This window comes from Oreochromis niloticus, linkage group LG3, assembly GCF_001858045.2.
Source record: "Oreochromis niloticus isolate F11D_XX linkage group LG3, O_niloticus_UMD_NMBU, whole genome shotgun sequence".
Classification (NCBI taxonomy): domain Eukaryota; kingdom Metazoa; phylum Chordata; class Actinopteri; order Cichliformes; family Cichlidae; genus Oreochromis; species Oreochromis niloticus.
The window spans coordinates 40,652,345-40,679,036 of NC_031967.2; the positions used below are offsets into that span (position 1 = coordinate 40,652,345).

General features: G+C 40.8%; 4 protein-coding genes across 4 annotated transcripts; 3 read left to right on the forward strand and 1 right to left on the reverse strand.

Moving 5' to 3' along the window:
• Nucleotides 1-4,311: 4,311 nt before the first annotated feature.
• LOC106097114 (tripartite motif-containing protein 16-like) lies at nt 4,312-7,043 on the forward strand. Its single transcript, XM_019363262.2, has one exon. The coding sequence runs from the start codon at nt 4,563-4,565 to the stop codon at nt 6,237-6,239; it is 1,677 nt and encodes a 558-aa protein (XP_019218807.1). The 5' UTR covers nt 4,312-4,562; the 3' UTR covers nt 6,240-7,043.
• Nucleotides 7,044-14,301: 7,258 nt separating this feature from the next.
• LOC109203505 (histone H4) lies at nt 14,302-15,017 on the forward strand. Its single transcript, XM_025902644.1, has 2 exons — nt 14,302-14,342; nt 14,674-15,017. Exons 1-2 carry the CDS (start codon nt 14,329-14,331, stop codon nt 14,969-14,971), a joined length of 312 nt encoding a protein of 103 aa, XP_025758429.1. The 5' UTR covers nt 14,302-14,328; the 3' UTR covers nt 14,972-15,017.
• Nucleotides 15,018-18,847: 3,830 nt separating this feature from the next.
• On the reverse strand, nt 18,848-19,321 carry LOC100700697 (histone H3). Its single transcript, XM_003459096.5, has one exon. The coding sequence runs from the start codon at nt 19,298-19,300 to the stop codon at nt 18,890-18,892; it is 411 nt and encodes a 136-aa protein (XP_003459144.1). The 5' UTR covers nt 19,301-19,321; the 3' UTR covers nt 18,848-18,889.
• Nucleotides 19,322-19,372: 51 nt separating this feature from the next.
• On the forward strand, nt 19,373-20,292 carry LOC109194162 (histone H2A). Its single transcript, XM_003459095.5, has one exon. The coding sequence runs from the start codon at nt 19,647-19,649 to the stop codon at nt 20,031-20,033; it is 387 nt and encodes a 128-aa protein (XP_003459143.1). The 5' UTR covers nt 19,373-19,646; the 3' UTR covers nt 20,034-20,292.
• Nucleotides 20,293-26,692: the final 6,400 nt, after the last annotated feature.

Below are 26,692 nucleotides of genomic sequence, written 5' to 3' on the forward strand. Positions count from 1 at the left end.
TACAGTAAAAATATAACTTTTTCTACTCTGATTTTATGTTTTTTGTCTGATTTTAGATCAATTCTGGTTATACAGTATGACAAAATGAGAACATAACTGTAAATTCAGGCACGTGAGGTTGTGCTGAAAAGAATGATACCAAACAAGGCAAAGCAAATAGTTTTTAAAGGTAATATGTGGAGGGAAAATCAAGAGTAGTAAAAAAATGGCCAATTATACCCTGGACCCCAGAGGGTTAAACGTTTTGTTTTTTTTAAAGTAACGCAATAGTTACTTTTCCAAGTAATTAATTACTTTTAGAATATTGTAACTCAGTTACTAACTCAGTTACTTTTTTGAAGAAGTAACTAGTAACTATAATTGAATTACTATTTCAAAGTAACTTGCCCAACACTGGTTAACCAGAGGAGAAGGCATGTGTTTGGCTCCTTCACATAGTGGACATTGAGTTGTTGTGTGGGGCACCAGTAATCCATGTGTGTTGCTGTAACAGTAGTTCATGTTTAGAATAAAAAATCCCAGCTCACTGATTTGATCGGGGCAATAGTGCCTAAAATGTTGCATAATTTTGCTGAGAGATCTTTTAATTTGTGGTAATCTTAGATGAGTAGTTTTATGGACAAAAACCAGCAGGTCATTCAGTGTTCCCTTAGTGCTAATGTATCAGAGATGTGGGTGCACTATAACTGAACTAATGTTGTTAAGTCCTTAAAGTCATATTCTTTTATTGTCATGACTCTATTTTTATTTTTGTATGATACCTGATATATATGGAATATGGCTGAAGTAAACTAAAGTCTAAAATACTTAGTCAGTCATTTGTTTAATAGTAATTTAACATTATATAATTCACATATAAAACTATGAATTTTAATTCTAAATGGTTTAAAAGCATGTAGAATAGCATATGTAGGCAAGTATATTTCTCCTTTTTTTTTTTTTATCAAGAAGCAAAGACAAAAAGGAAAAAAAAAGAAACAGGGCAGGGTTCGGTGGTCGAATCATCCGTCCCCACCAATGCCAAAACCAAATCTACGCCCTTGTGTAGATCGATCAGTTGTTTACATAACTCAACACAGGCAGAACTACATCACAAAATCAGAAGACACATCGTCCACATTCAGAAGCACATCTCTGTATAGTGACTGGTCTTATGATTTAAACAGGCAAATGTTCAGCATTTAAACTACAGGTGAAGAATAGTCAAACCAGATGTTTCCCCCGTTATGTCGATATCAGCTAGTCAAGTACACACCTACACAGCATGTCAACAAACCGTGAAAAAAAGCCACACAAAAAATGAATAATTGCTGGTAAGAGTTTCTATACATTAGTATTTACGAAGGGTATGTTGTGACTTACCTTCAAAATTACAGTGGTCCCTCGCTATAACGCAGTTCACCTTTCACCTCGCTGTTTCGCAGATTTTTAGTGCAAGTTTGCATGCGTTTCTTTTTTTTTTTTACATCACATTGTGTCCTGCGTCCTGATCGCTGCAGACGATCTCCTCCGTGAACGTTTCTTCTGTACAGTACAGAATCGCTGCATCGATCGCTAGCAGTGTGACTCTGAAGTGTAGTAGCCTACTGTATGTCGACGATGTCGATGAAACGTTTTGCACCGTCAAAAAATAAAATTGCTTTCTTGATTTCACCTATCGCTGGTTATTTTTAGAACATAACACCCGCGATAAACGAGGGACCGCTGTTTACAGATACTGAGAAATATAACATTTGAATCCCTTTTCTCTTTTGCTCTGAGGCGCGGGGGAAAAATATCGACAAGTCGATGAACATCATTTACAGATATATTGGGTAAATGCCCAAAACACCTATTGAAATGTAAATCGCCGCTTGATTCATTCATTTGCTTAACTTGTTTTGGACCATAAACAGGGTCTAAACAGCCTCTTACTGTGAGAAACACCTCCAACCTCACTATGATGCAGCTCCATTAAAGAAACACAAGCTGGTGGCCCCCTCCAAGAAGCTCCAGGAGAACATCTGCTCTCGTCATGATGAGGTGATGAAGATTTTCTGTCGTACTGATCAGCATCTATTAAGCAGGTTGTGGATCTATTTTTAGCAAACATTTGCAGCATTTTTACATTTATAAGAGGTTCAATAATGATTTTTCTTTTAATAAACTCAGCTTTTTTGTGCTTGTGGACACAGTTTTACTGATTTATTTTTGTCTTTAATCATGTCTTTAAATATTGATGATTATAGTCATTCAGACAATTCATATACTTTATTATGTAAATTTATGAATAGACTGTTGTCCTCATAAGTTGGAAATCATGAATTGCTTACTTAATTAAATATTGTAATCTTAAAGTGTTGTGATTTATTAGTTTATTTCATATGTATTTTATTTTGTAAAACTTCTCCAGGTCTTCAGAATGGAAACACTGATACAGACAGTTTGCAGCTTGATACTCATGTTTGTGCAAATGTAGAGTCACATGATCACGCTGCTGTAAACCTGTGTAGTCAGTAGATGGTGCTGTTGGACCGTGTTTGTCTTTGTGAACGCTGTAACGTCAGAGTTAGAATCTACTTAGTTTAACACAGAAATATGTGTACGAGTTTTATTTAAAGTAATTATAACTGTTATATAAACCTACAGACGTGACATGAATCTAAATGTTATTTCTTGTTGTTTATTTCCTCTTCAGAGCAAACCTATGCACACTCACAGATTACAAAGACTGTAAAACCTGTACTGTGCCCTTCATTACTGTGCTGTGTAAATATCTGAGCCAACTAAATAAATGACTGGACTGCATTTGATTGGCTGCTGCATGTTCTGATCGACACCCCCAGAAAGACACAACACAAAGAGCTGCAATACGTACCAGTTATCAATATCCTGATTGGCTGACCTCAATTCCTATGGTCTCTGCATTGAACCACACAAACCCCCTCATCACCCCCTGTCCCCCTTCAGCTACAAGTACAAGTTTTGTACCAGATTTCTCTTAAAAAGTGCTGCAAAAGTTGAAGCTCACAATGCGTGAATTTATGAGTCGAGAGGGAGAAGTTAAGCTTTCAGGGCCGAGAGGCCAGCATGAAAGTGGACCCACAAGCAGACTCAAGTCACGCCTGTGTCAACCTCAAACTGATTTCATTAAAGACACAGATAGACAATTGTAAAATATTACAAGGTGGAAAGTTTTGAGAGGCTGGATCCACTGTAACAGAGGAGAGTGGTATTATTTCCAGTGCAGGTGAGTTGTATTGCAAGAAGATTGCTTCCTTAGCAGGCTGGTGAATCTGGGTTTTGGAGGGAGGGAGACCTTTTCTGAAGTCATGGATGGTTACAGTGAGCAGGAAAGCAGACAGGCAGGTTTCCAGATTCTCCACAGGAAGTTGGGTGAAACTGAGCAACGCCTACTGGCAGGTAAGATTCAGGCAGGCAGCTGGTTGGAGGGAAGCACCAGTGACAGAAGAAATCCAGATAAGAGTGGAGGTGAGTGGATAATGATCTGGAGGTGCAGGAAACTGGAGACACAAGAAGGTGAAATTAAACAGAGGAACATTTGGAGCAAGCAGAACATGGAGGCTGATTTAAAACTACTGTTTAGATGACAATCTGATAAATACTGGAGCTCTGAGGTGGACCATAAAACTTCATCGCTGATTGCAGACAATGAGCCGCATGTGGAGGCAGATGTAGACCCAGAACTTCACCTGGAGGCAGGACCTGAGCTTTGAGTAAGAAAACATTCCCCAAAACACCACCGACACCCCAGATCATGACACCAGCACTTGTATTCACTGATCTGAGGTTGGAGTCACAGAGTTGTGGTTCTAAGTAGTAAAAATAATAAATAAGAGTAAAATTTGAATTGGAAATCTGCAGCTCTCAATATATTTGTGAAAATATCAGTTGATTGCAAATATTTTTTTTCTGTATCTGCGAGTTTAAAAGACAAGAATGTGAAAACATTTTATAAGTGAAAAAAAACCTGTTCAACACATTCTGACCTTTTATTCTGTAAATGTTCACATTTTGCAGCATATATAACCTGATATTCAACGATGTAAAACACAAAAATACTTGCAGTAAAGATAAAGACACTGGCTCTGTGTCTGACAGCCAAATGTCTCATATTTGAAGGATTAATAACTGTGAAATATTTAATAATTTTTGTGTCTGAATGTGAACATTGTAGAAATGAAAAACAATTCATGGTATAATATGTGCCATGGTGTGACAGTGTGACAACTTTTTTATTTACTTGTCATTCATATATTATAAATGTAAAAACTAATCAGCCTCCTTTGTTCATGTTCAAAGTGTTAAACAAACAGCATCTACGTCAAACTGCTCCACTTCCTGGACTGTGTCAAAGCCTGATAACTCCTCCCTCTTCTTCCTGAAACACTGTAAATGTATTTCCTTGTTCCCTCCCCTTTAGATCTGCAGTTTGAAGATGGGTGTAACAAACATGTTGTAACGTTTCAGAGCCGACAGGCTCCATTCACTACAGAAAAGTATGTTATGACATCAGAGGTCAGAATGCTTTCGTTTCTGCCAAAGAGAAACTGAGAGGAGAAATGGCGCAGAAAGGAGTTCAGCTGGACCGAGAAACTATTTCTTGTTCCATCTGTTTGGATCTACTGAAGGATCCGGTGGCTATTCCCTGTGGACACAGCTACTGCATGAACTGTATTAAAAGTTTCTGGGATGAAGAGGACAGGAAGGGAATCCACAGCTGCCCTCAGTGCAGGAAGACTTTCACACCGAGGCCTGTCCTGGAGAAAAACATCATGTTAGCAGCTTTAGTGGAGCAGCTGAAGAAGACTGGACTCCAAGCTGCTCCAGCTGATCACTGCTATGCTGGACCTGAAGATGTGGCCTGTGATGTCTGCACTGGGAGGAAGCTGAAAGCCATCAAGTCCTGTTTAGTCTGTCTGGCCTCTTACTGTGAGAAACACCTCCAACCTCACTATGATGCACCTTCATTTAAGAAACACAAGCTGGTGGCCCCCTCCAAGAAGCTCCAGGAGAACATCTGCTCTCGTCATGATGAGGTGATGAAGATTTTCTGTCGTACTGATCAGCAGAGTATCTGTTATCTCTGCCTGATGGATGAACATAAAGGCCATGAAACAGTCCCAGCTGCAGCAGAAAGGACTGAGAAGCAGAAGGAGCTCGAGGTGAGACGACTAAACATCCAGCAGAGAATCCAGGAGCGAGAGAAAGATGTGAAGCTGCTTCAACAGGAGGTGGAGGCCATCAATGGCTCTGCTGATAAAGCAGTGGAGGACAGTGAGAAGATGTTCACTGAGCTGATCCGTCTCATCCAGAAAAGAAGCTCTGATGTGAAGCAGCAGGTCAGATCCCAGCAGGAAACTGAAGTGAGTCGAGTCAAAGAGCTTCAGGAGAAGCTGGAGCAGGAGATCGCTGAGCTGAAGAGGAAAGACGGCGAGCTGGAGCAGCTCTCACACACAGAGGATCACAACCAGTTTCTACACAACTACCCCTCACTGTCAGCACTCAGTGAGTCTACACACTCATCCAGCATCAATATTCGTCCTCTGAGCTACTTTGAGGATGTGACAGCAGCTGTGTCAGAGACCAGAGATAAACTACAGGACATTCTGAGAGAGGAATGGACAAACATCTCACTGACAGTCACTGAAGTGGATGTTTTACTGTCACCACCAGAGCCAAAGACCAGAGCTGGATTCTTAAAATATTCACGTGAAATCACACTGGATCCAAACACAGCAAACAAATATCTGTTATTATCTGAGGGGAACAGAAAAGTAACATTTATGAATCAACAACAGTCTTATTCTGATCATCCAGACAGATTCACTTATTATTATCAGGTCCTGAGTAGAGAGAGTCTGACTGGACGTTGTTACTGGGAGGTGGAGTGGAGAGGGGAAGGAGCTGGTGTAGCAGTCGCATACAAGAATATCAGCAGAGCAGGGAGGGACAAAGAATGTGGTTTTGGATACAATGACAAATCTTGGGTATTACGTTGTGACACAAACAGTTTTGAATTTCGTCACAACAATGTCCACACTGTCCTCTCAGGTCCTCGGTCCTCCAGAGTAGGAGTGTACCTGGATCACAGAGCAGGTATTCTGTCTTTCTACAGCGTCTCTGAAACCATGACTCTCCTCCACAGAGTCCAGACCACATTCACTCAGCCGCTCTATGCTGGACTTTGGCTTTGGGGGGCTGGAACTACAACAGCAGAGCTGATTAAAGTCAAATAGACCTTTGAGCTTCCAGTTTTTGTTCTTGTCTCTCTTTGCTGTTGAGAGCTCACTGTTGTGCTGTTTCTTCTCTGCACAGAGATCACTTTATGGCTGCGAGTTTGAAATCTTGTGATTGATTGTCTGTAGTTACCTGTAAATTTACCTGAAACTGTATTCAAATCAATGCAGCACTTTTTCTCTGTTGAGTCTTTATGAACAGATCAGAGTGACATGTGAGAAATTTATTTCAAAAGTTTCCACTGGACCCCAAAGTAAGTAAAGGAAGTAATGATCATAAACATAATCAAGCAATAATTCAACAGTTTTAGGGCCTCAAGTTTTTTCATTGCTTAAACAACAATAACACTGGAACTTTATTTAGTTTTATTTCTTAACGATTCGGATTTTATTGGGGGCCAGTCTAATGTATTTTAAATAGAACAAACTCCATATTATGTAGTTTGTTATATTTTCTGAATTGGCAGGAATTCTCTTCCTTTCTGTTGTTTATTTACTTCCTTTACATAGAAGAAAATATTTTTTATACAAGAAAACCTGCACAAAAAGTAGTTCATGTCTCTCAGTCAGTCCAGTGTGTGATGTCTCGTGAACTCAGTAAGATCGATGGGAGTTTGTGGCAGAAATTAACTGATAGATTAAATGTTGTGAATAATTCTCAAACTGCTTTGACGCTGTGTTGATGAGAGTAAATCTAAGTTTCATAGTCTTTTAAAATCAATAAAATGATGAATTCTCTGATGGTTTTTATCTTGACCTACAGAAAGCTTTTCATACAGTAGATCATATCAGTTATTCAGGAAACTAGAGAGATATGGAATAAGATGTGTGGCCTATTCCTGTGGAAAATGGAAAACTGTGTTGTTTATACAGAAGATACAAATTTATTGTGTTGTGGACATAAAATGTAAAGAATCTCTTGTATACAACTGAAAATGAACTGGAAATTTTTAAGATGGTGTTTGATATCAAGAAATTGTCCCTTAATAACAAGGAAAGTGAGTTCATGCTTTTCGTGAGTAGAAAAGAAAATGAATGAATATCAATATTTCTACATAATTTACTTCAACTTCTGCTAGCAACACTACTGAGGTGACTATAGCTCAGGAGGTGGAGCAGGTCATCTACTCCATAATAGCCTTCAGCTCCTGTCTAGTTAAACCAATTTAAAAACAAATGAAAATAGCCACCAGTGTATAAGGACCTCGGCCCAGCAGCCAGAAATCCACCCAGGCAAAGCAGCAGCTCGGCAATCTCTAAATTAAAGCAGGACATCACTTACACTGAACAGCTGACCTCAGCAGGAATATCCCTCCCACCTTGCTTCATATCTAGGGTTAGGGTCACACCCTAATAAGTATCGGCAAGTGGAGGCGGAGTCCACTACAAGTTTCTCCGCAGGAATAAAACAATATTTTCTTCCTACAGGGGCACAAATAACTTTAAACCTCTACCAAATTACCAAAACGCCAGCGGAACATTTTCTGTGACCTACGGCTCCAATAGAAGGCTATGGGACGCACATACAGCTGTCATAGAAAAGTAAAAGATGCCAAATAGCACAGCTTATATGAGGCATTCGCACAGCTCCAGGTTCACACAAGAGATAGAGTAATTACCTGCACCTGTGCTTATTAAAGGAAAAACCCAGCTCAGCCTACCAGAGGACGGTCTGATCCAGGTCTAACCTGTCACATGAATGTGTGTCAATGTTAAATAGTAAGGACTTGCAAAGAAAACAGCCAGTGAATGTAAAAAGGTAAGTAATGCTGTATTGTTGTAAGTAATATTGTATAATGCATGTGGGATCATGCCTACTACAAGTGTCAAATGATGGAGTAAAGAGGCCTGCACATAGATCGATGTCCCATGCCCATCACTGATTCAAGCTTACAATGACCATATGGGAGGCACTGATCTATAAGACATGCTGGTCCACATGTAAAAGACTCCAGCAAAATCAAGGTGATGGTATTTTCTGCTGTTTGGCATCTCAAATGCCTGGCTTGTTCACAAGAGGGACTGTGCCCTACTGAATGTGAAACCGCTCCCTCTCAGAAGGTTTTGTCTAGCAGTTTCCATCAAAGGTTGGTTGACCATCATCTTCTTCTCCACCTCAAATGTTACCTCAGCAGAAACGTTTCACCCCAAGACCTTCACATCCACAACAAGATGTGCGTTATGACAACTTGGGACACCTGCCACTTCACTCTGACAACCGAGGCCGGTGTAACCTCTGTCCAAAGGGAGTGTCAAGCAGGGGCGGATCTAGAGAAATTTTCTTAGGGTGGCAAGAGGGTGGCAAAGAAATCAAATGGGGTGGCAAAATCAAGGCTTTTTTTTCAAACACATATGCAGGTGGTTACATATGGTTAAAATAATTCAAATGCAGTAAGTATACACGTTTTTCATATAAATATAGTCTATAACTTAATTATTGTCTGTAGCCCACATAATTACACACTTTAGTTACATAAAACATGTGAGTTTTGATGTTATGTACTGTAGCCTGTATAATAAATAAATATGTAGCCCAATAAGTATAAAATCCAGAAAGCTACACAACATGGGGCGGTTCATTTACAAACACAAGTCTAACTTAAGTTTCACACTGTTTTTTGTTAGAAAACAATCACATTGTTACAGCTTAAATTACACAAAATGTCAGAAATCTGCACTGTCATAAACAAAAATTTTAACCTAATTTTTCATGATTTGTTGGATTAACCCACTGAGGTCTGAAATACAACCGGCCATTTTTGACTCCTTTTGAGTTTACGTTTGTATTTCACCCTCAAATTGTTTCATTTTATTTTTCCCCCTTGCCTTGTTTGGTATCATTCTTTTCAGCTCAACTGAATTTAGTTGTTTTTTTCACTGACATACTGCATTAGTATTACTGATCTGAAATCACACAAAGAACTTAAAATCCTAGTAGTATTTTTTACTGTAAAAAAAACCACAGACATGTTGAGTAAATATTTATAACTTGAAATGCAAATATAAATTATACATTTTGTAAACATATACAACTATTTATCTAAAAATGCAGCCAATACACCTGCCGCTTTTTCATTTTGTACAACCATTTAAAAATATTACTAAAACTAAAATGAGAGAACAATCAGGTGTCGCAATAAGAGGCCCCACAAATGATGTGTGCCAGTAAAAAAAAAGTTTGTCCACCAAAAGACAGAGGAGAACAGCACAGGGATAAACCTGCAGGCCTGACAGCAGGAGGTGTATCACTCCGCTGGTTTTCTACTTAGTGACAGTGTTTACGTTTCAAATGTGCCTCAGTGACATTCATTAGTGCCCTCACTGACACACAAAACAAAACGACTACACAACAGAACAACTACACAAGACAACACAATACACTAAGTATACACTCCACACTAAATGTCACAAATCTCCCACATCTAAAAACTCTCTCTCTCTCTCTCTCTGTCTCTCCCTCTCTCACTGGCTCGCTCTGTCTCGCTGCCGTCACTCCCAAAACTTTTCCCTCTTCCTAAACAACCAAATCCCACATGTTGACTTTTTTGAATTGGTCGACATGGTACATTTTTCCACCGATAGCAAAGAGGTGGCTTTTTTTCTTTTCTTTACTGTTTTCACGCTGTCCTTAGAAAACGCTTAAAACACACACACACACAAAAACGTGACGACAGTATTTAGTAAAAAGCGTGGCTTATATATATTATCATAACTCTGGATTTACTGGCCTGTAATTAAAATTTAAAAACTTTGAAGTCTGAACTTTCAATGTGGGCTGAAATAGAGACTCAGCGTGGCTGCAGCTTTTTTGCTATGTCAACTTAACATAGTCATGTGATTTGGAGGTGCAGCGTGTCTGTGGACCACAGACGGTTAATAACACTCACCTTCCTTCCATTTCCAGAGTGTAACATCCAACCACCTGTGTAAAATCCGAAATTCCCATGGTGTTGTTCAAAATGTGCTCTGGCACAATCATAAGCATCGCTTGCTACTGAAAACAAGAAAAAAGCCGGTCCTGCTATGGGCTGAACCATTTGTTAATGGTGCGGGGGGGGGGACACTATCCAATATATTCAGTTTTAGCATTTATATTCACTGTTGACTGTAACTACGCTCAATCTGTTAATACTATCTTATTTTAATAAACAACACTGTCATATGCAAAACTGGGGTGGCACTTGGGGTGGCAAGGGATGATTTTAGGGTGGCACTTGCCACCCCATGCCACCCTTCTAGATCCGCCCCTGGTGTCAAGGTGAAATTGTCAGAAGTGCAAAGTGTTTCTGTGAAGAATGCCCACCAGCAGTGCTTTGTTGCATATCGCCAGACATAAAGGAAATCTAACGCCTCTAAATCTCAGTGGCACTGGGTTCTGTACCACTACAACTCTCTTTTATCTGTTCAGTGTACTCTGCTGCGAAGTTACAGAAGTTTATAACAGTTTTATTAAACTTTAAAAAAAATATTTTTTGTATTCTGAGTTTTGCCATGAATGAAAATCTCTACTGTTTGGTAGAGGACTATGTTTAAAAAAACTATAGAGTTGGTTGAAAAAAATATCTAAACTTTGTTGCTGTTGTTCTAAAGGAATAAACAATGCAAAGAAATATTTCTTAAATTGCAGTTTTCTTGGTGTGAACCTCAAAGGGTTAATCCTTGAAGTGATTCCTCTCTAAGGCTGTAAGCTGTACAGAGTACTGCACATGTAACTTTGAACGATTCTTAATGAGGTATCGTTCATAGACTGTTTTTTTAACCTGAGTATTTAATAAAAACTCAGTAAAATAAATAAATAAATAAACACAGAGTCAGTTCTAAAAACAATCATCAGTGGAAAAATTAAACATAACTTTGAACTTAAGCTGCCAAATGGCTGTAATTGGTTTCAGCACATAAATATTGGGCTTTGCTGTTTGAATCCATAGTTAATTATTAATGAGGGGTTACTGCAGTGGAGGCTTTAAAAAACAACAAACAAATTGGTGTTACTGTCCTTACAGATGTGGCAAGAGACAGAAAAGATGCTGCTGTTTGCACATATTCAGTCCAGTTTACTGAAGAACACCTCAGGCTGTCAGGTTGAAACAGTCGGTCGTGGTTTTGTAACATAAACACTGGACCTCCTCTCAGCGTCCCCGCTCAATCTGCTATTCCCAAACAGAGAGACTCAAGTTTCTCTGTGACTGCAGCTGCCAGTTAAAGCTGGCGTCACAGCCCAATTTAACAGCATTATGGTAGTAATTAGAATCAAACATATGATAAAGGAGAGCCCTTGAGGACAAATCAGCATCATGAGAACTGCTGATAATGAATGAAAAAATCTTTAGGAAAATTTATCTGAGAATTTTTTACTTTAGTCTGGCCCCAGTCCCATCTGCTATCATGAAGAAGGCAGGTTTTTAACCCATGCTGCAGCGAGACACAGAGTGGCGATATAGATTGGCTTCACTTTTTGTAAGCTATTAGGTCGTCCATGTTTTTTGTTCGGTTGTAGGGGAAAGCCGGACTGTAGCCACCCTACAAAAAGGGCAAACTCTCACAAAAGCATGATGACACTACACAACAAAGCAAAAGAAAAAGGCACCAACCATCTTACAGCCACAGCTCAATGCAGCTTCAGTGATGAAGGTGCTGAACATGGTCCATTCAGTCTCAATGTCCCCAGTCTCACACAGACTCCTGTCAAAGCTCTGCCGTAGGTGAGAGTTGAAGATGCCTCTACTAAGTATTCCCGACACACCATCATTATACATTTAGGTCTGTCCAGTGTCCTCCCACGCTGACTGATTTATCTCACCCCAGGTGGGGATCTTTTGACAGCTTAGCACCTCTCATCACTCGAGTGTCCAGAACATACGGCCGGAAATCTGATGATACGTTTACTAACCTGATCATCAACATGTGACCTAGGGTGTCCTGGTGCCACGTGCACTTATGGTGACTCCTGTGTTTAAATATCTTTTTGTACCTTATCGTACCATAATTAGTGCAGAGACAACCCCCCCACCCCCGTTCCTTAGAGAAGGGGGGGCTTTTGGTCACGTCTGAAAGCTGAACCAGACAAACGGACTCAAATGCAGATCACACACGGAGGCACTGGTGAATGGGATTGAATGAGGGTTCCAGCTAGTGATGATCTGCAGGTAGATGAAGCTAGCATGAGCTGAGGTGGAAAAGCCAGAAAAACCAGCATCAGAATGAAGGTGAGTAATGTCGGAATTTGAGCTTAAAGGTCGGCTGGATGACTGTGAGCAAAGAAACATAAGGTGAGCAGAGAATATCACTATGACAGGTTTCAATATGCATGATAATCTGCACTAACTGAGGTTAGCTGAAGATCTGGCAATGAGTAGTGGTGAGCACTGGTCTTAACTATCAGCACCTTAATTGCCAACAAGTGTGGATACAGGCAGGAATGCAGCAACTCCACCCAGAGGTGGAACCACCAGCTCTGTGGAAAAAAAACAGCACTCACCCACACCATGACACTTTCCCTGTTAATGTCTGTTAGTGTCTGACTGTAATAATCTAAACCCCAAATCATTCTACAATACATCTGTATGCTGTAAATACAAGAAAATAATCATTAGAGTATAATGTGTTAAATTTGCTTAGATGAGAGGCTCCAGCAGTAGATCAGAGGAATAGGAAAGGATTTGTCTGTCTGTTTCATTTGGCTTAGCTCTCGGCTTGAGAGTGTGTGTAATTGTGTAGAGGGAAAGGAATTTATGGACACTGGGGGTCCGCCTGTCATAAAAGGAGACAAGAAGCTACAGTTGGGGGATGCTGTTGCTTTTCGAGAGCATCGAGAGCATCCTGAGCGGCTGCATCACTGTCTGGTTTGGGAACTGTGCCATATCGGACCGCAAGACCCTACAGCGGATAGTGGGAACAGCAGAGAAGATCATCGGGGTCTCTCTCCCCTCTATTGAGGACATCTACACCACACGCTGCATCCGCAAAGCCACCAGCATTGTGGCTGATTGGACACACCCCTCTCACACACTCTTCACACTCCTGCCATCTGGAAAAAGGTACCGAAGCATTCGGGCACACACATCCAGACTGTGCAACAGCTTTTTTCCACAAGCCATCCGTCTCCTCAACAAAAAGGGACTGGACTGATAAACACACACACACGCGCGCACACACACACACACTATCACTCAGCTTAACTCAACTACCTCAAAACATTGAGACTGGACTGACTAATCAACACAAGCGCAAACACACTGACCTACACCACCAAACTATCGTACACACCAACCTGTAAATGCTCTTTTGCACAATATTATTGCTGGACTTTTTGCACTAACTTCTTTACTTCCTAATTTTTGCTGCTACACTAAGGAATGTTTACTGTTCCTCCACTACCTCAACTCATCACCACAAAACCTTATTATTATGTTACGTTGTGTTTTTGTTGTCACACTGTCACTTTATTGCTCTTGTTTGCACATTTGCACGTGCACTTTGTTGTCTGCTGTCTGTTAACAAAAAAAAAAAAAGTCTTCCTTAGATAGTTAGTTTTTGTTAATTTATGTTGTAATTTATGTTAGGTTAGTCTGTCTTGTCTCTGCTAGCCAGCTAACTAGGCTTCTTAGTTAGCTAGTTTAGTGTTTTTCTGTTAATTTATGTTGTAAATTTATGTTGCATGTAGCACCTTGGTCCTGGAGGAACGTTGTTTCGTTTCACTGTGTACAAACTGTATATGGTTGAAGTGACAATAAAGCCAACTTGACTTGACTTGACTTTTACCTGAATTTAATAAACGCTCATAATTGTCAAAACTTGTCACCTTTTTATATAATAAACACATCAGACCAAAATAGAAAGAGTCACATAATACTCCTTTTTCAAGTCCTAAATTCAAAGCTGAGGTTAAAAGTTGCGGTTTGGTGTGAGCCTCCCTTAACAAACAGCGTTTCCACATTCAGAGAATAGAAGAGTGGGCGGAGCCACTGAGCTTCGAGCCGTCCAGTGAACCGTCTGTTTTCTTTTACGTCCGCCGAGCACACATAATAACACGGTTCCGTGGGGTTTGGGATTCATTCGACTTTGTTCGTTCAAGAAAGAAACTATAACCATGAGTGGAAGGGGTTTCTGGTCAGAGGAGACGTGGTAGAAACTTTATCCCCTCCATTAAGGATGGAAGAGGAAAATTAACCCTCAATGAGAGTGAGAAAAGACACGCAGTCAAAGAACAATGCGCTTCCATGTTTTCGGCATTACCTTCAGACAGCAATGCTTTAAAATCATTGTTAAATGTTATTGAACCTCTTGAACCTTCTGTTTTTGATCCACTTCTTGGGGTGATAAGAAAAGAAGAGGTTGCAGTTGCTATTGAGCAACTAAATAACAATAAAACTCCAGGTCTAGATGGTCTCCCAGCTGAGTTTTACAAGTTGGGTATAGAGAAAAAGAAAAAAAGCAAGGGTGGCAAGGGACTCGGCAAAGGAGGTGCTAAGCGTCACCGTAAAGTTCTCCGTGATAACATCCAGGGCATCACCAAACCCGCCATCCGCCGTCTGGCTCGCCGTGGCGGAGTGAAGCGCATCTCCGGTCTGATCTACGAGGAGACTCGTGGAGTGTTGAAGGTGTTCCTGGAGAACGTCATCCGTGACGCCGTCACCTACACTGAGCACGCCAAGAGGAAGACCGTGACCGCCATGGATGTGGTGTACGCTCTGAAGAGGCAGGGCCGCACTCTGTACGGCTTCGGCGGTTAAACTCATTTGGCCTGATCCATCAAACGGCTCTTTTAAGAGCCACACACTTCACTGTAAGAGCTTTGTTCTGGGGTGATGGTGGGTGTGTAGGTTTCCTTTTTTTTTTTTTTTCTTTTTTTTTAATTATTAGACATCTTTTCAGCAGAAACTTATGAAAATTTTAGTGAAAAACATGCCAGCATCTCCCCACCAACTAACATTCAAAACATACTTTAACTCATCATATAAGAGAAGAAGGTGTTGAAAAGCACACATTACAGACTTAAAGTAATTAATTCAGCCACAAACTGATCTTCAGCTGTTACAGACCTGATCAATAACTTGTTTAATTACTCCCTTACAGCGGGAGTGTAGAGAACAGTCTTCAAAGCACTTTGAATCACTTCAATCACCTTGTTGTTGAATTGTGCTATATAAATAGACTTGCCTTGCCTTAAAATCCTGACATAACCTACATAAAAGGAACATTATCTAGCAGATGTTTTTGGTACCTACATCTTATGCATTTGAAATGCAACATCTGTTTAAAGTGCAAACACAGTATCGAAGGCTGTAACTGTAAATGCTCTGTGATGGAACAACGCACATCACAAACAAGTTTTGCCAGGTTGTCTACGTTTATTCAACATGCTTCCAGGTAAAAAAAAAAAAAACCCTTTAAGAAAGACCACATTTACAGAATGACAGGAAATACACCATACACAAAGCGTGTTTGCATGTAGCACACAGCTGTGGCTCGCTGTCGGTCTAAATGAATCTCAGACCTAAACGAGAGTTTGTAGAGATTTATAATTATAAGTCTGAACCTCTTTAATCTACTCAGCTGTCTTGTTTTTAAGTTTTAGTGCAAGTACTTTAAGGAACAAACAATGAGACAATGTTTATGCTCTTACTACACAGATTTCTGTTTTTACAGCAACTTTATGAAAAAAAGTCTGGGTAATAACTTTACAATTTAAGTCAGTCAGATTTGTCTTCATGCAGTAAAACAGCTAAATGTGTTGCACACACTGATAGACTAACAGGGCTGGCCCACTTCAGTTCTAGTGTGAACATGAGTTTGACACCTATGGATTAAAGATTTAGGCTACGTTCACACTGCAGGTCTTAATGCTCAATTCTGATTTTTTGATCAAATCCAATTTTTTTGTCTGCTTGTTCACACTACAAATAAAATGCGACAGCAAACGCGCTCTAGTGTGAACGCTCAAAGCGGCCCGCATGTGCAAAAGAAGACGTCACACACAACACGCTCTGTTTAGACCCAGAGCAAACAATATTGTTTGACTGATGGGCCTTAATATAAAGACTTCGGACTTTACGTTTCCCAATTTTGCTTTAAGTTTTTTTGTTATTTACGTGATAATGTAGATAACCTAATAATGATCCTTATTGCTGTTTTAGAGGAGCGGTGCTTCAAAGGATAGTTGCAGATTTCTGTCAGAATCTGCAGATTATACAGTACAAATAAAATGTTCACGTTTCTCCAACGTTGTCTTCCCAACAGTTTCACTGACATCTACACTGGATGGACAGGAAGCGTTCACGATGTCTTCTCCGGCGCTGATAATTGGCGTCTGTCTTGTGTCAGTGACGTAAAAGATGGATTTAATGCGACATGACCATTCAAACAGCAGTCGCTTTCTAAAACATCGGATATGTATCGGATTCAGTACCACATACGAAAGTGACCCAGATCGGATTTGAAAATATCGGATTTGTGCCGTTCACACTGTCATACCATGATCGGATATGGGTCGCATAGGGTCAAAAAAATCGGATTTGATGCGCTTTCGCCTGCAGTGTGAACGTAGCCTTAGTTTCATTACTTTAAGCAAGTGTACTCTCAGAGGTTGTGAGTGGCTCTTAAAAGAGCTGTTAGTTGGGTGAGGACAGTCGCTGGATTTTAGTATTTTAGTATAGTATTTTTAGAATTTTAGACTTTAGTTTACTGCCATATAAATCAGGTATCATACAAAAATAAAAATACAGTCATGACAATTAAAGAATATGACTTTAAGGACTTAACAACATTACTTCACTTATAGTACACCAACATCTCTTACACATTAGCACTAAGGGAACACTGAATGACCTGCTGGTTTTTGTCCATAAAACTACTCATCTAAGATTACCACACAGTAAAAGAGCTCTCAGCAAAATGATGCAACATTTTAGGCACACTATTGCCCCGATCAACTCAGTGAGCTGGGACTTTTTATTCTAAACATGAACTACTGTTACAGCACTACTGGTGCCCCACACAACAACTCAATGTCCACTATGTGAAGGAGCCAAACACATGCCTTCTCCTCTCGTTAACTGAGATAAACTGCTGGCATATTTGTTTTACATCTATACTGTCCAGTGTCTCCTGGTGGACATGGCACACAGCAACATTGTTTAATCTCATTGTGTCATTGTTGACCTGAGCCATGTTTTTAGTCTTGTGAGAGCACTGAAGCTTCTTTCAGCCTCAGCTGAGGATACTGGGATGACTAAAAGCAGCCTAACAATTGTTATGATAATAAATACTAGTTAATCTATAGCACCGAATCATCATCAGTCACCTGTGACCTCGCCTCTTCACCTCTGAGCTACAACATGGCAGAGCTGCCTCTATCACCTGATAAATAACAGCGAGACATTCCAAATACATGCAGTCACACATGTGCTTCAGATACAGTAATGAACCAACAAGTCATCATCCAATTTCACCTGTGACCTTGTATCACCATTACTCTCTGAGCTTTGTGTTGGTTCTTCTGTCACCTGACAAATAGGACATACATGACAATAAGAATAAAATGTGTAGCTGCTTCAGTGTTTCTGTCACTTTGTGCAGATCTTGACTCATCAGTAATGTTTGTAGGGTGAGTGCATTTTTAAAACAATTTGTGCAAACTGCACTACAAGGTGGAATATTTGCAAAATCATGACTACCTCATGATATTTTGTCTCAAAAATGAACCCTATGAATATGTCAGTACCATTAGGATGAAATTATTGTGTCACCAACATTTTAACGTTAGACATAATTTTAACAGCCTCTGTAAACTAATATCCTGGCTTGCTCGAGGCTCCGTTTTCTCTGACAGTTTCGATCAAAATTAGAAATGTTACTCTGAGACTGAGAGAACTAATAGTGCTGCCTGTTGTGCAGTTAGTTTCCAAAACACGTTATTCATGGTTACATACAATTTTAGACTGATGTGGGCCAAAGCCTAGCATAGCCTGTAGCCTAGCATAGCTCCCTGATAGGCACAGCTAATCACATTGGCCATATTTGTCACATGGGGTTCTTAGTGTTAGAGGTGAGAAGGTCAAACCAGCTATTGACAGTATAGACAGCAGCACTGTTATATGTACTGGATCATTACCAGCAGAGCAGGACTGATACTGTGTTTCCACCCTTACAGTTACTTTAAAGAATTGTGTAAAAATGTTAAATAATGTATTTTTGGGAAGGAAAAAAGAAAGCACCTGAAAGATAAACTTAAAAAAAAACAAAAAATAAAACCATACAGATTCATGTTAGACTTACTGACATGTCTATAGTATTTTCGATCACATTTAAACAATAGGAATTTACCAAAGGTACTTGAGAGCACAGGGACTATCATATAGCCTAGCACAAAGCACTCCAATGCAATGACCTTGGGAAAAAAAAAAAATTAAAAAAAAATAAGTGAGTAAGTAAAGAGACTTTAGCATACAACAATTCATGCCAAAAATTAATTTAGAATTTTTATAACTGAAGTCAGTGAATTCCACCTTCATGCCAACTGTAGTTTCTAGTATACAAATAGCATGAAGATTAAAGTGTGAGCATAATAATGATGTAACTGTAAGAAAGGAGCTCTTGGTGTGAGTGAGTTGGCTCTGAAAAGAGCCGTTGTTGGTAGGAGAGCGTGTAGCTTAAGCTCTCTCTCCGCGGATGCGGCGAGCCAGCTGGATGTCTTTGGGCATGATGGTGACCCTCTTGGCGTGGATGGCGCACAGGTTGGTGTCCTCGAAGAGTCCGACCAGGTAAGCCTCGCTGGCCTCCTGCAGAGCCATGACGGCAGAGCTCTGGAAGCGCAGGTCGGTCTTGAAGTCCTGAGCGATCTCGCGGACCAGGCGCTGGAAGGGCAGCTTGCGGATGAGCAGCTCGGTGGATTTCTGGTAACGACGGATCTCGCGCAGAGCCACGGTACCGGGCCTATAACGATGGGGCTTCTTGACGCCTCCGGTGGCCGGGGCGCTCTTACGAGCGGCCTTGGTGGCCAGCTGCTTCCTGGGGGCTTTGCCGCCAGTAGACTTGCGAGCGGTCTGCTTGGTTCTTGCCATTTTTTCTCTCTTTGCCTTTTACTTTGCTAACAGCATAAAATGTAGCAAACAGAGGAGACTCGCTGCTCTTAAAGCGTGTGACTGGCTGTGACGCGGTGCCGCTCCGGCTCGTGATTGGTGAGGGGCTGCACGTGGTGCTCAGCACCGTTCAGAGGAGCACCGCCCCGCCTCGGTGTGTGCCGCTCATTGGAGAAAAGTGCATTGAATTTGCGCGCTGCCGTAAGCCTCTCTGCGATTGGTGCGTGACGAAGCTGCGCGCGCTCTGCGGAAATATAAGCGAGGCTTTGAGCAGATCGGGCCACATTTTCTCTTAGTGTCGATACTACGAAGAAAAGAACCTGTGAAAATGAGTGGGCGTGGCAAGACCGGAGGCAAAGCCAGAGCAAAGGCTAAGACTCGCTCATCCCGTGCCGGGCTTCAGTTCCCCGTGGGTCGTGTCCACAGGCTGCTGCGCAAAGGCAACTATGCGGAGCGTGTGGGAGCCGGCGCCCCCGTTTACCTGGCAGCTGTGCTCGAGTACCTGACCGCTGAGATCCTGGAGCTGGCTGGCAACGCAGCCCGCGACAACAAGAAGACTCGCATCATCCCACGTCACCTGCAGCTGGCCGTGCGCAACGACGAGGAGCTCAACAAGCTCCTTGGGGGAGTCACCATCGCTCAGGGTGGTGTGCTGCCCAACATCCAGGCTGTGCTGCTGCCCAAGAAGACCGAGAAGCCCGTCAAGGCCAAGTAAACGCAAAGCGCTCAGCTTCACCAAAAACAAAGGCTCTTTTAAGAGCCACACACTTCTCTCTCAGCAAACATCCTCCTTGCTGTTAATGTGTCTTTAGCAAGTTGCTTATTAGGAAATTTAGCGGGCATGCGTCTTAAATTATTTTAAAATATACATTCTTCAGCTGCCAGTGTTGCCAGTTTAGCGTGAAACAGGCTCTTTGACTATAATGATGTGATGTGTAAACCTCTAAACTGAATAAATTGTTTTCATTATTTATCCCAAATAGTGTCTCAGTATGTCTGATACAAAAGAGAAAGTGGAAACTATCAAGACAGAGTTTTGGTATGATTGTGTAACTGTTAGCCTCAGTCAGTCAATGGTATAATTCAGATCATAGATCAGTACATTAGGATATTTTTATAACTATAAAAAAAAAAACTATAAAAAAAGCTGACAGTTTCGAGACTTCACACATCACACCTTTGATAAAGTCTTGCGTGTGTCAGCTTATTTTTATAGATTAAAAAAATGTAAATGTATTGATTTGAATTATAATATTTCCGAGATTCGAATCGATTCGGGACCTTGTGAATCGAAACGAATCGATTCTAGAAATCAGTGACGATACCCAGCCCTAGCGACATCTCACTTATTCTGATGCGTCAGCGGGTCCGCGCTTTGTTTACGTCTTTGTGCAGAATCGGTGTACCTGCTCTCATTTACTGTCTTAGCTGTTTAGTGGTTGTTGAAATGTAGTCAAATTTATATTTAAAAAATCACGTTATCCAAGCTAGAATCAATTTTAATCGATAATCAAAACCCGCCCCTAGTAACTGTGTAATCATGCTTATGTACATCTGGATAATGACACAAACTAGTGTGTGGCGCTTCACTTTTTAATAAACTAAAAATCAGATAATAGGATCTGTAGTGTTGTTTATTTATATTATGGTGCTTATCATTTGTCATATTTATTACTGTGTGCATACTTTATTAAGAGAGATGAAATTTAAAAAAATTATCTTCCTTGCTGGTTCCATCGAAGAAGAAATGCTCAAGTAACTATGTAGCACGTACATAATCCAATTCCACAGCACAATGTGATGTGGAAATCAGCTGTGTTTTGCTGCCCATTTTATTTCGAATCTGGCGCGAATCGGCGAGCCAGTTCCTGAATCAGTCACGTGGTACGGACTGCCCGCGAGGCCTCGAACGTCACTGCATACATAATCAAAGCAACCCTCGATACAAGCTTCACAAAAGCTCCCCCGAGATTACCTGACACACGATTCGAAGCTTCGACACACAGGACACATCACTACTAAAAAGCGACTAGCGACATTTTCTGGTATTATTGGAGACTTATTTATGACTGCTTTTGACGGATAGTCCTCCCCAAGCTGCTATCAGGGCAGGAGGTTTTCACCCCTATGCGTCCAAACGGCAAATGAATCGTTCATGAGCGAAGCCGCTGCTCCCGCACTGACTGTAACGCGGTCAGGGGACATTGAGACTGAATGGACCGTGTTCAGCACTTCCATCACTGAATCTTCATTGAGCTGTGGCTGTAAGATGGTTGGTGCCCTTTTGTGGTGGTAACTGCTGAACCATATGGACACCGGAGGTGAAGGGAGCCACCAGGCTGTAGAAGAATTCCTATTGGGTTCAGGTAGCCTGTGGGACCTCGGAGGCAGCCAGGCCAAGTGGAATGTGTAGCGCTCATTGTTAACATAAATGGTCATTCACATAATTTGTATTCTATGCCATTTTTTTTCATGTCACTGTTATAATGAAGTACTTTGTCATGTAGTTTTCATCTGTCATACATTTTTTTTTTAAATTGCTTTGTTGTGTAGTGTCATCATGCTTTTGTGAGAGTTTTCCCTTTTTGTAGGGTGGCTACAGTCCGGCTTTCCCCTACAACCAACTCAGATGAAATTCTCTTCATGTGCACCAGTGACTGTAAAAAGAACATGGGCGACCTAATAGCTCCCAAAGAATGAAGCCAATCATTGGCTGTATCCCAATTCAGGGTCTGCAGCCTTAAAGTACGCAGCCTCAACGGTCCTCAAGGGCCGCCTACTCAAAGACCGCTAAGGCCGGAAGTGCGAGGCTTGTGAAATGGGACGGTCTAGCCTCCGTCGCGCTGCTCAGGTTGCCTAGCAACCATGATAGCTGGAAACATGTGGTTGACAGAAATGAAGGAGAACACATTTTGTTCATTTGTTTGTTTGTTTCTACACGAGCTTTGTGTGATTTAATAAGTATCTGAGGCTGAGACCACAGGACTGTAAAACATGATTGTTGGCCTTCATATCTGTACTGAACAGTCATTTAAGATTAGCTAGTAAATAACAATTAGTTAATGTTGTCCATGAGACTAAAGTCAGTGTAAATATGATATGGCCAATATTATAGTTATTATATTAATCATAAGTTATTACAGCAGTGAGTTTGAACTCTCAAATCAAATCACTTTTATTGTCACATCACATGTGCAGGTACACTGGTACAGCACATGTGAGTGAAATTCATGTGAGTGAACTGTGTCAAATACTGAGCTTCAGTAAAGATTCAAGTTGCAGTTATTTATATTTCCTATCACCTTAAATCTTCACTCAAAGACAAGTATCTTTGACAGTGTATATATAGGTGTATTATATATAAGAGACAAATGCTGTTCCTTCAGTATGTTGGCATTACTAAATTTGGCTCAATGCTTATATGTGTAAAAAGAAAATGTACGAGCTGTGATAACTGTTTCTGATAAAATGAAGATCAGACTGATATATTAAATATTTCTTTATTGGGTGAGAAAATCAGACCATGTCATAACTGCTTTAAGTCATACAGAATAGATATCAGAGCCTTAAACAGGCTGACTTCTGCTAAATGGGTCAAACTGGGCAGAAAGTCTACAAACACATAACATCCTTATAGAATATGATGTAACACTATAGATCAACTTACCTCACAATATATAAAGCATATAAACAATTACAGCAATATGATGCAACAAACACAGCAGTGCTACTAATCCAAAATACTCAAAGCTTCATAGAACTGAAACATTTATTTTTAGCTCCATTCTGCTGCTGATACATACTTTAGGTTTCTGAATATTAAACTTGTTGCTGCCTTTCATAGTGTGTAACTTGAAGGCCCTGAGTACTTTCTCCCACACTGAAAACACTGGAATGATACAATTATTTGAACATTACCTAATAGACTGATTCAGGACAGACAATTAGTTATGTTAAACTTTCCTAGCAGTCCTTCACAAACAAGGAACAGTCTGTCTATTCTCTCCATCTGTCAGCTGCTGCTGGCTCTTCCTCCTCCTCTTCCTCACACACTGCTGAGTTTGTCCTGGTGGATCATCAGGGGTGCAAAGCCTCACAGATGATGTGCAGCAGTGGGTCCCTCAGTCTGTCCTCACTCTGGACACTTGCAGTTGTCACACATGGAAATCAAATGTGTGATAAGCTGCAGGATTCAAACACAAGTGTAACTTATAAATACATGTTCATACTTTTATTACACAATCAGAGAGAAAGAAACAGAGAGAGAGTGCAGGACAGACAGACAGGTGACAGTCTCAGGTGTACACACTGCTACAAAACAGCACAAGAGAAGGAGGATTTAGTGTTTGTGTTATTACGAGTGCTAAACAAGAAGAGTTCCAGATGGTACAGTGGACACATGTGTGACTCCTGTGATTAAAGCATCTTTCTTTCAGCTTAACGAGTGAACCGTCAGCTCGTTCAAACACACGTTAAAGTCCGTTTGGCTCGACACCACCGAACAGAGGCAGCAATATAACATAGCTAACATTAACAGTGCAGTGAATCCTGCTTGTGCCGTCATATTAAGGACTGCAAACCGGGCAGCATCACTGACTTTCAGCTTGTTGTGTTTGTGGATATATGACTGACTTTAATTATCCATAAAATCATCACATCTCTGTAAGATAAGGTCGACTATTGGACGGCGTATATTTGAAAGGCTTTAAAACCAAGTAAACGCTGAAAGTACAAACATCGCTAATGTCACATAACTTTGCCGACATGTGGCCAACAGTAATGTTTTAATGTTCTTCAATATTCAACATTTGCACATAAATAAGTGACATATTATTCAGTACTTACGTTTAACAGTTTACTCTTCGGCCGCTCCGCTTCTGCCGTCTGTGGCAAAATTATCCACACCGACTGCCGCGCTATGAATTGTGGGATATGTTGGGCCACGAAGTCTACACCGCCACGTCCTTAAAATTCAGGGAAATGAAGGCCGCATTTCAAGCAGCCTTTGAATTGGGACAGTCTTCGGCGCGTCGCTGTGACGTGATCGGCCTTAAAATGCGGCCTTTAAGGCTGCAGACCCTGAATTGGGATACAGCCTAGATTTTTTCATTCATTATCAGCAGTTCTCATGATGCTGATTTGTCCTCAAGGGCTCTCCTTTATCATATGTTTGGTTCTAATTACTACCATAATGCTGTTAAATTGGGCTGTGACGCCAGCAGCTGCAGTCACAGAGAAACTTGAGTCTCATGTTTGGGAATAGCAGATCGAGTGGGGACGCTGAGAGGAGGTCCAGTGTTTATGTTACAAAACCACAACCGACTGTTTCAACCTGACAGCCTGAGGTGTTCTTCAGTAAACTGGACTGAATATGTGCAAACAGCAGCATCTTTTCTGTCTCTTGCCACATCTGTATTTATGTGCTGAAACCAATTACAGCCATTTGGCAGCTTAAGTTCAAAGTTATGTTTAATTTTTTCACTGATCAATAATTTTAGAACTGACTCTGTGTTTGTTTATTTATTCATTTATTTATTTATTTTACTGTGTTTTTATTAAATAAGGAGGTTAAAAAAACAGTCTATGAACGATACCTCATTAAGAATCATTCAAAGTTACATGTGCAGTACTCTGTACAGCTTACAGCCTTAGAGAGTAATCACTTCAAGCATTAACCCTTTGAGGTTCACACCAAGAAAACTGCAATTTAAAAAATATTTCTTTGCATTGTTTATTCCTTTAGAACAACAGCAACAAAGTTGGGTTTTTCCTTTAATAAGCACAGGTGCAGGTAATTAGTCTTTCTCTTGTGTGAACCTGGAGCTGTGTGAATGCCTCATATGAGCTGTGCTATTTGGCATCTTTTACTTTTCTATGACAGCTGTATGTGGGTCCCATAGCCTTCTATTGGAGCCGTAGGTCACAGAAAATGTTCCGCTTGTGTTTTGGTAATTTGGTAGAGGTTTAAAGTTATTTGTACCCCTGTAGGAAGAAAATATTGTTTTATTCCTGCGGAGAAACTTGTAGTGGACTCCGCCTCCACTTGCCGATACTTATTAGGGTGTGACCCTAACCCTAGATATGAAGCAAGGTGGGAGGGATATTCCTGCTGAGGTCAGCTGTTCAGTGTAAGTGATGTCCTGCTTTAATTTAGAGATTGCCGAGCTGCTGCTTTGCCTGGGTGGATTTCTGGCTGCTGGGCCGAGGTCCTTATACACTGGTGGCTATTTTCATTTGTTTTTAAATTGGTTTAACTAGACAGGAGCTGAAGGCTATTATGGAGTAGATGACCTGCTCCACCTCCTGAGCTATAGTCACCTCAGTAGTGTTGCTAGCAGAAGTTGAAGTAAATTATGTAGAAATATTCATATTCATTCATTTTCTTTTCTACTCACAAAAAGCATGAATTCAGTCTCCTTGCTATTAAGGGACAATTTCTTGATATCAAACCACATCTTAAAAATTTCCAGTTCATTTTCAGTTGTATACAAGAGATCCTTTACATTTCCTTTACGTTACCTCCAGTAATGCTGTGAGGAACCTTGGAGTCATTTTTGACCAGGACATGTCCTTCAATGCACATATTAAACAAATATGTAAGACTGCTTTCTTCCATTTGCGCAACATCTCTAAAATTAGAAATATCCTGTCTCAGAGTGACGCTGAAAAACTAGTTCATGCATTTATTACTTCCAGGCTGGACTACTGTAATTCTTTATTATCAGGATGTCCTAAAAACTCCCTGAAAAGTCTTCAGCTGATCCAAAATGCTGCAGCAAGAGTACTGACAGGGACTAGAAAGAGAGAGCATATTTCTCCTGTTTTGGCTTCCCTTCATTGGCTTCCTGTTAAATCCAGAATTTAATTCAAAATCCTGCTCCTGACAAACAAGGTCTTAAATAATCAGGCCCCATCTTATCTTAATGACCTTGTAGTACCATATCACCCTATTAGAGCACTTCGCTCTCGCTCTGCAGGCCTACTTGTTGTTCCTAGAGTATTTAAAAGTAGAATGGGAGGGAGAGCCTTCAGTTTTCAGGCCCCTCTTCTGTGGAACCAGCTTCCAGTTTGGATTCGGGAGACAAACACTATCTCTACTTTCAAGATTAGGCTTCAAACTTTCCTTTTTGCTAAAGCATATAGTTAGGGCTGGACCAGGTGACCCTGAATCCTCCCTTAGTTATGCTGCAATAGACGTAGGCTGCCGGGGACTCCCATGATGCATTGAGTTTATCCTTTCCAGTCACCTTTCTCACTCACTATGTGTTAATAGACCTCTCTGCATTGAATCATATCTGTTATTAATCTCTGTCTCTCTTCCACAGCATGTCTTTATCCTGTTTTCCGTCTCTCACCCCAACTGGTCGCAGCAGA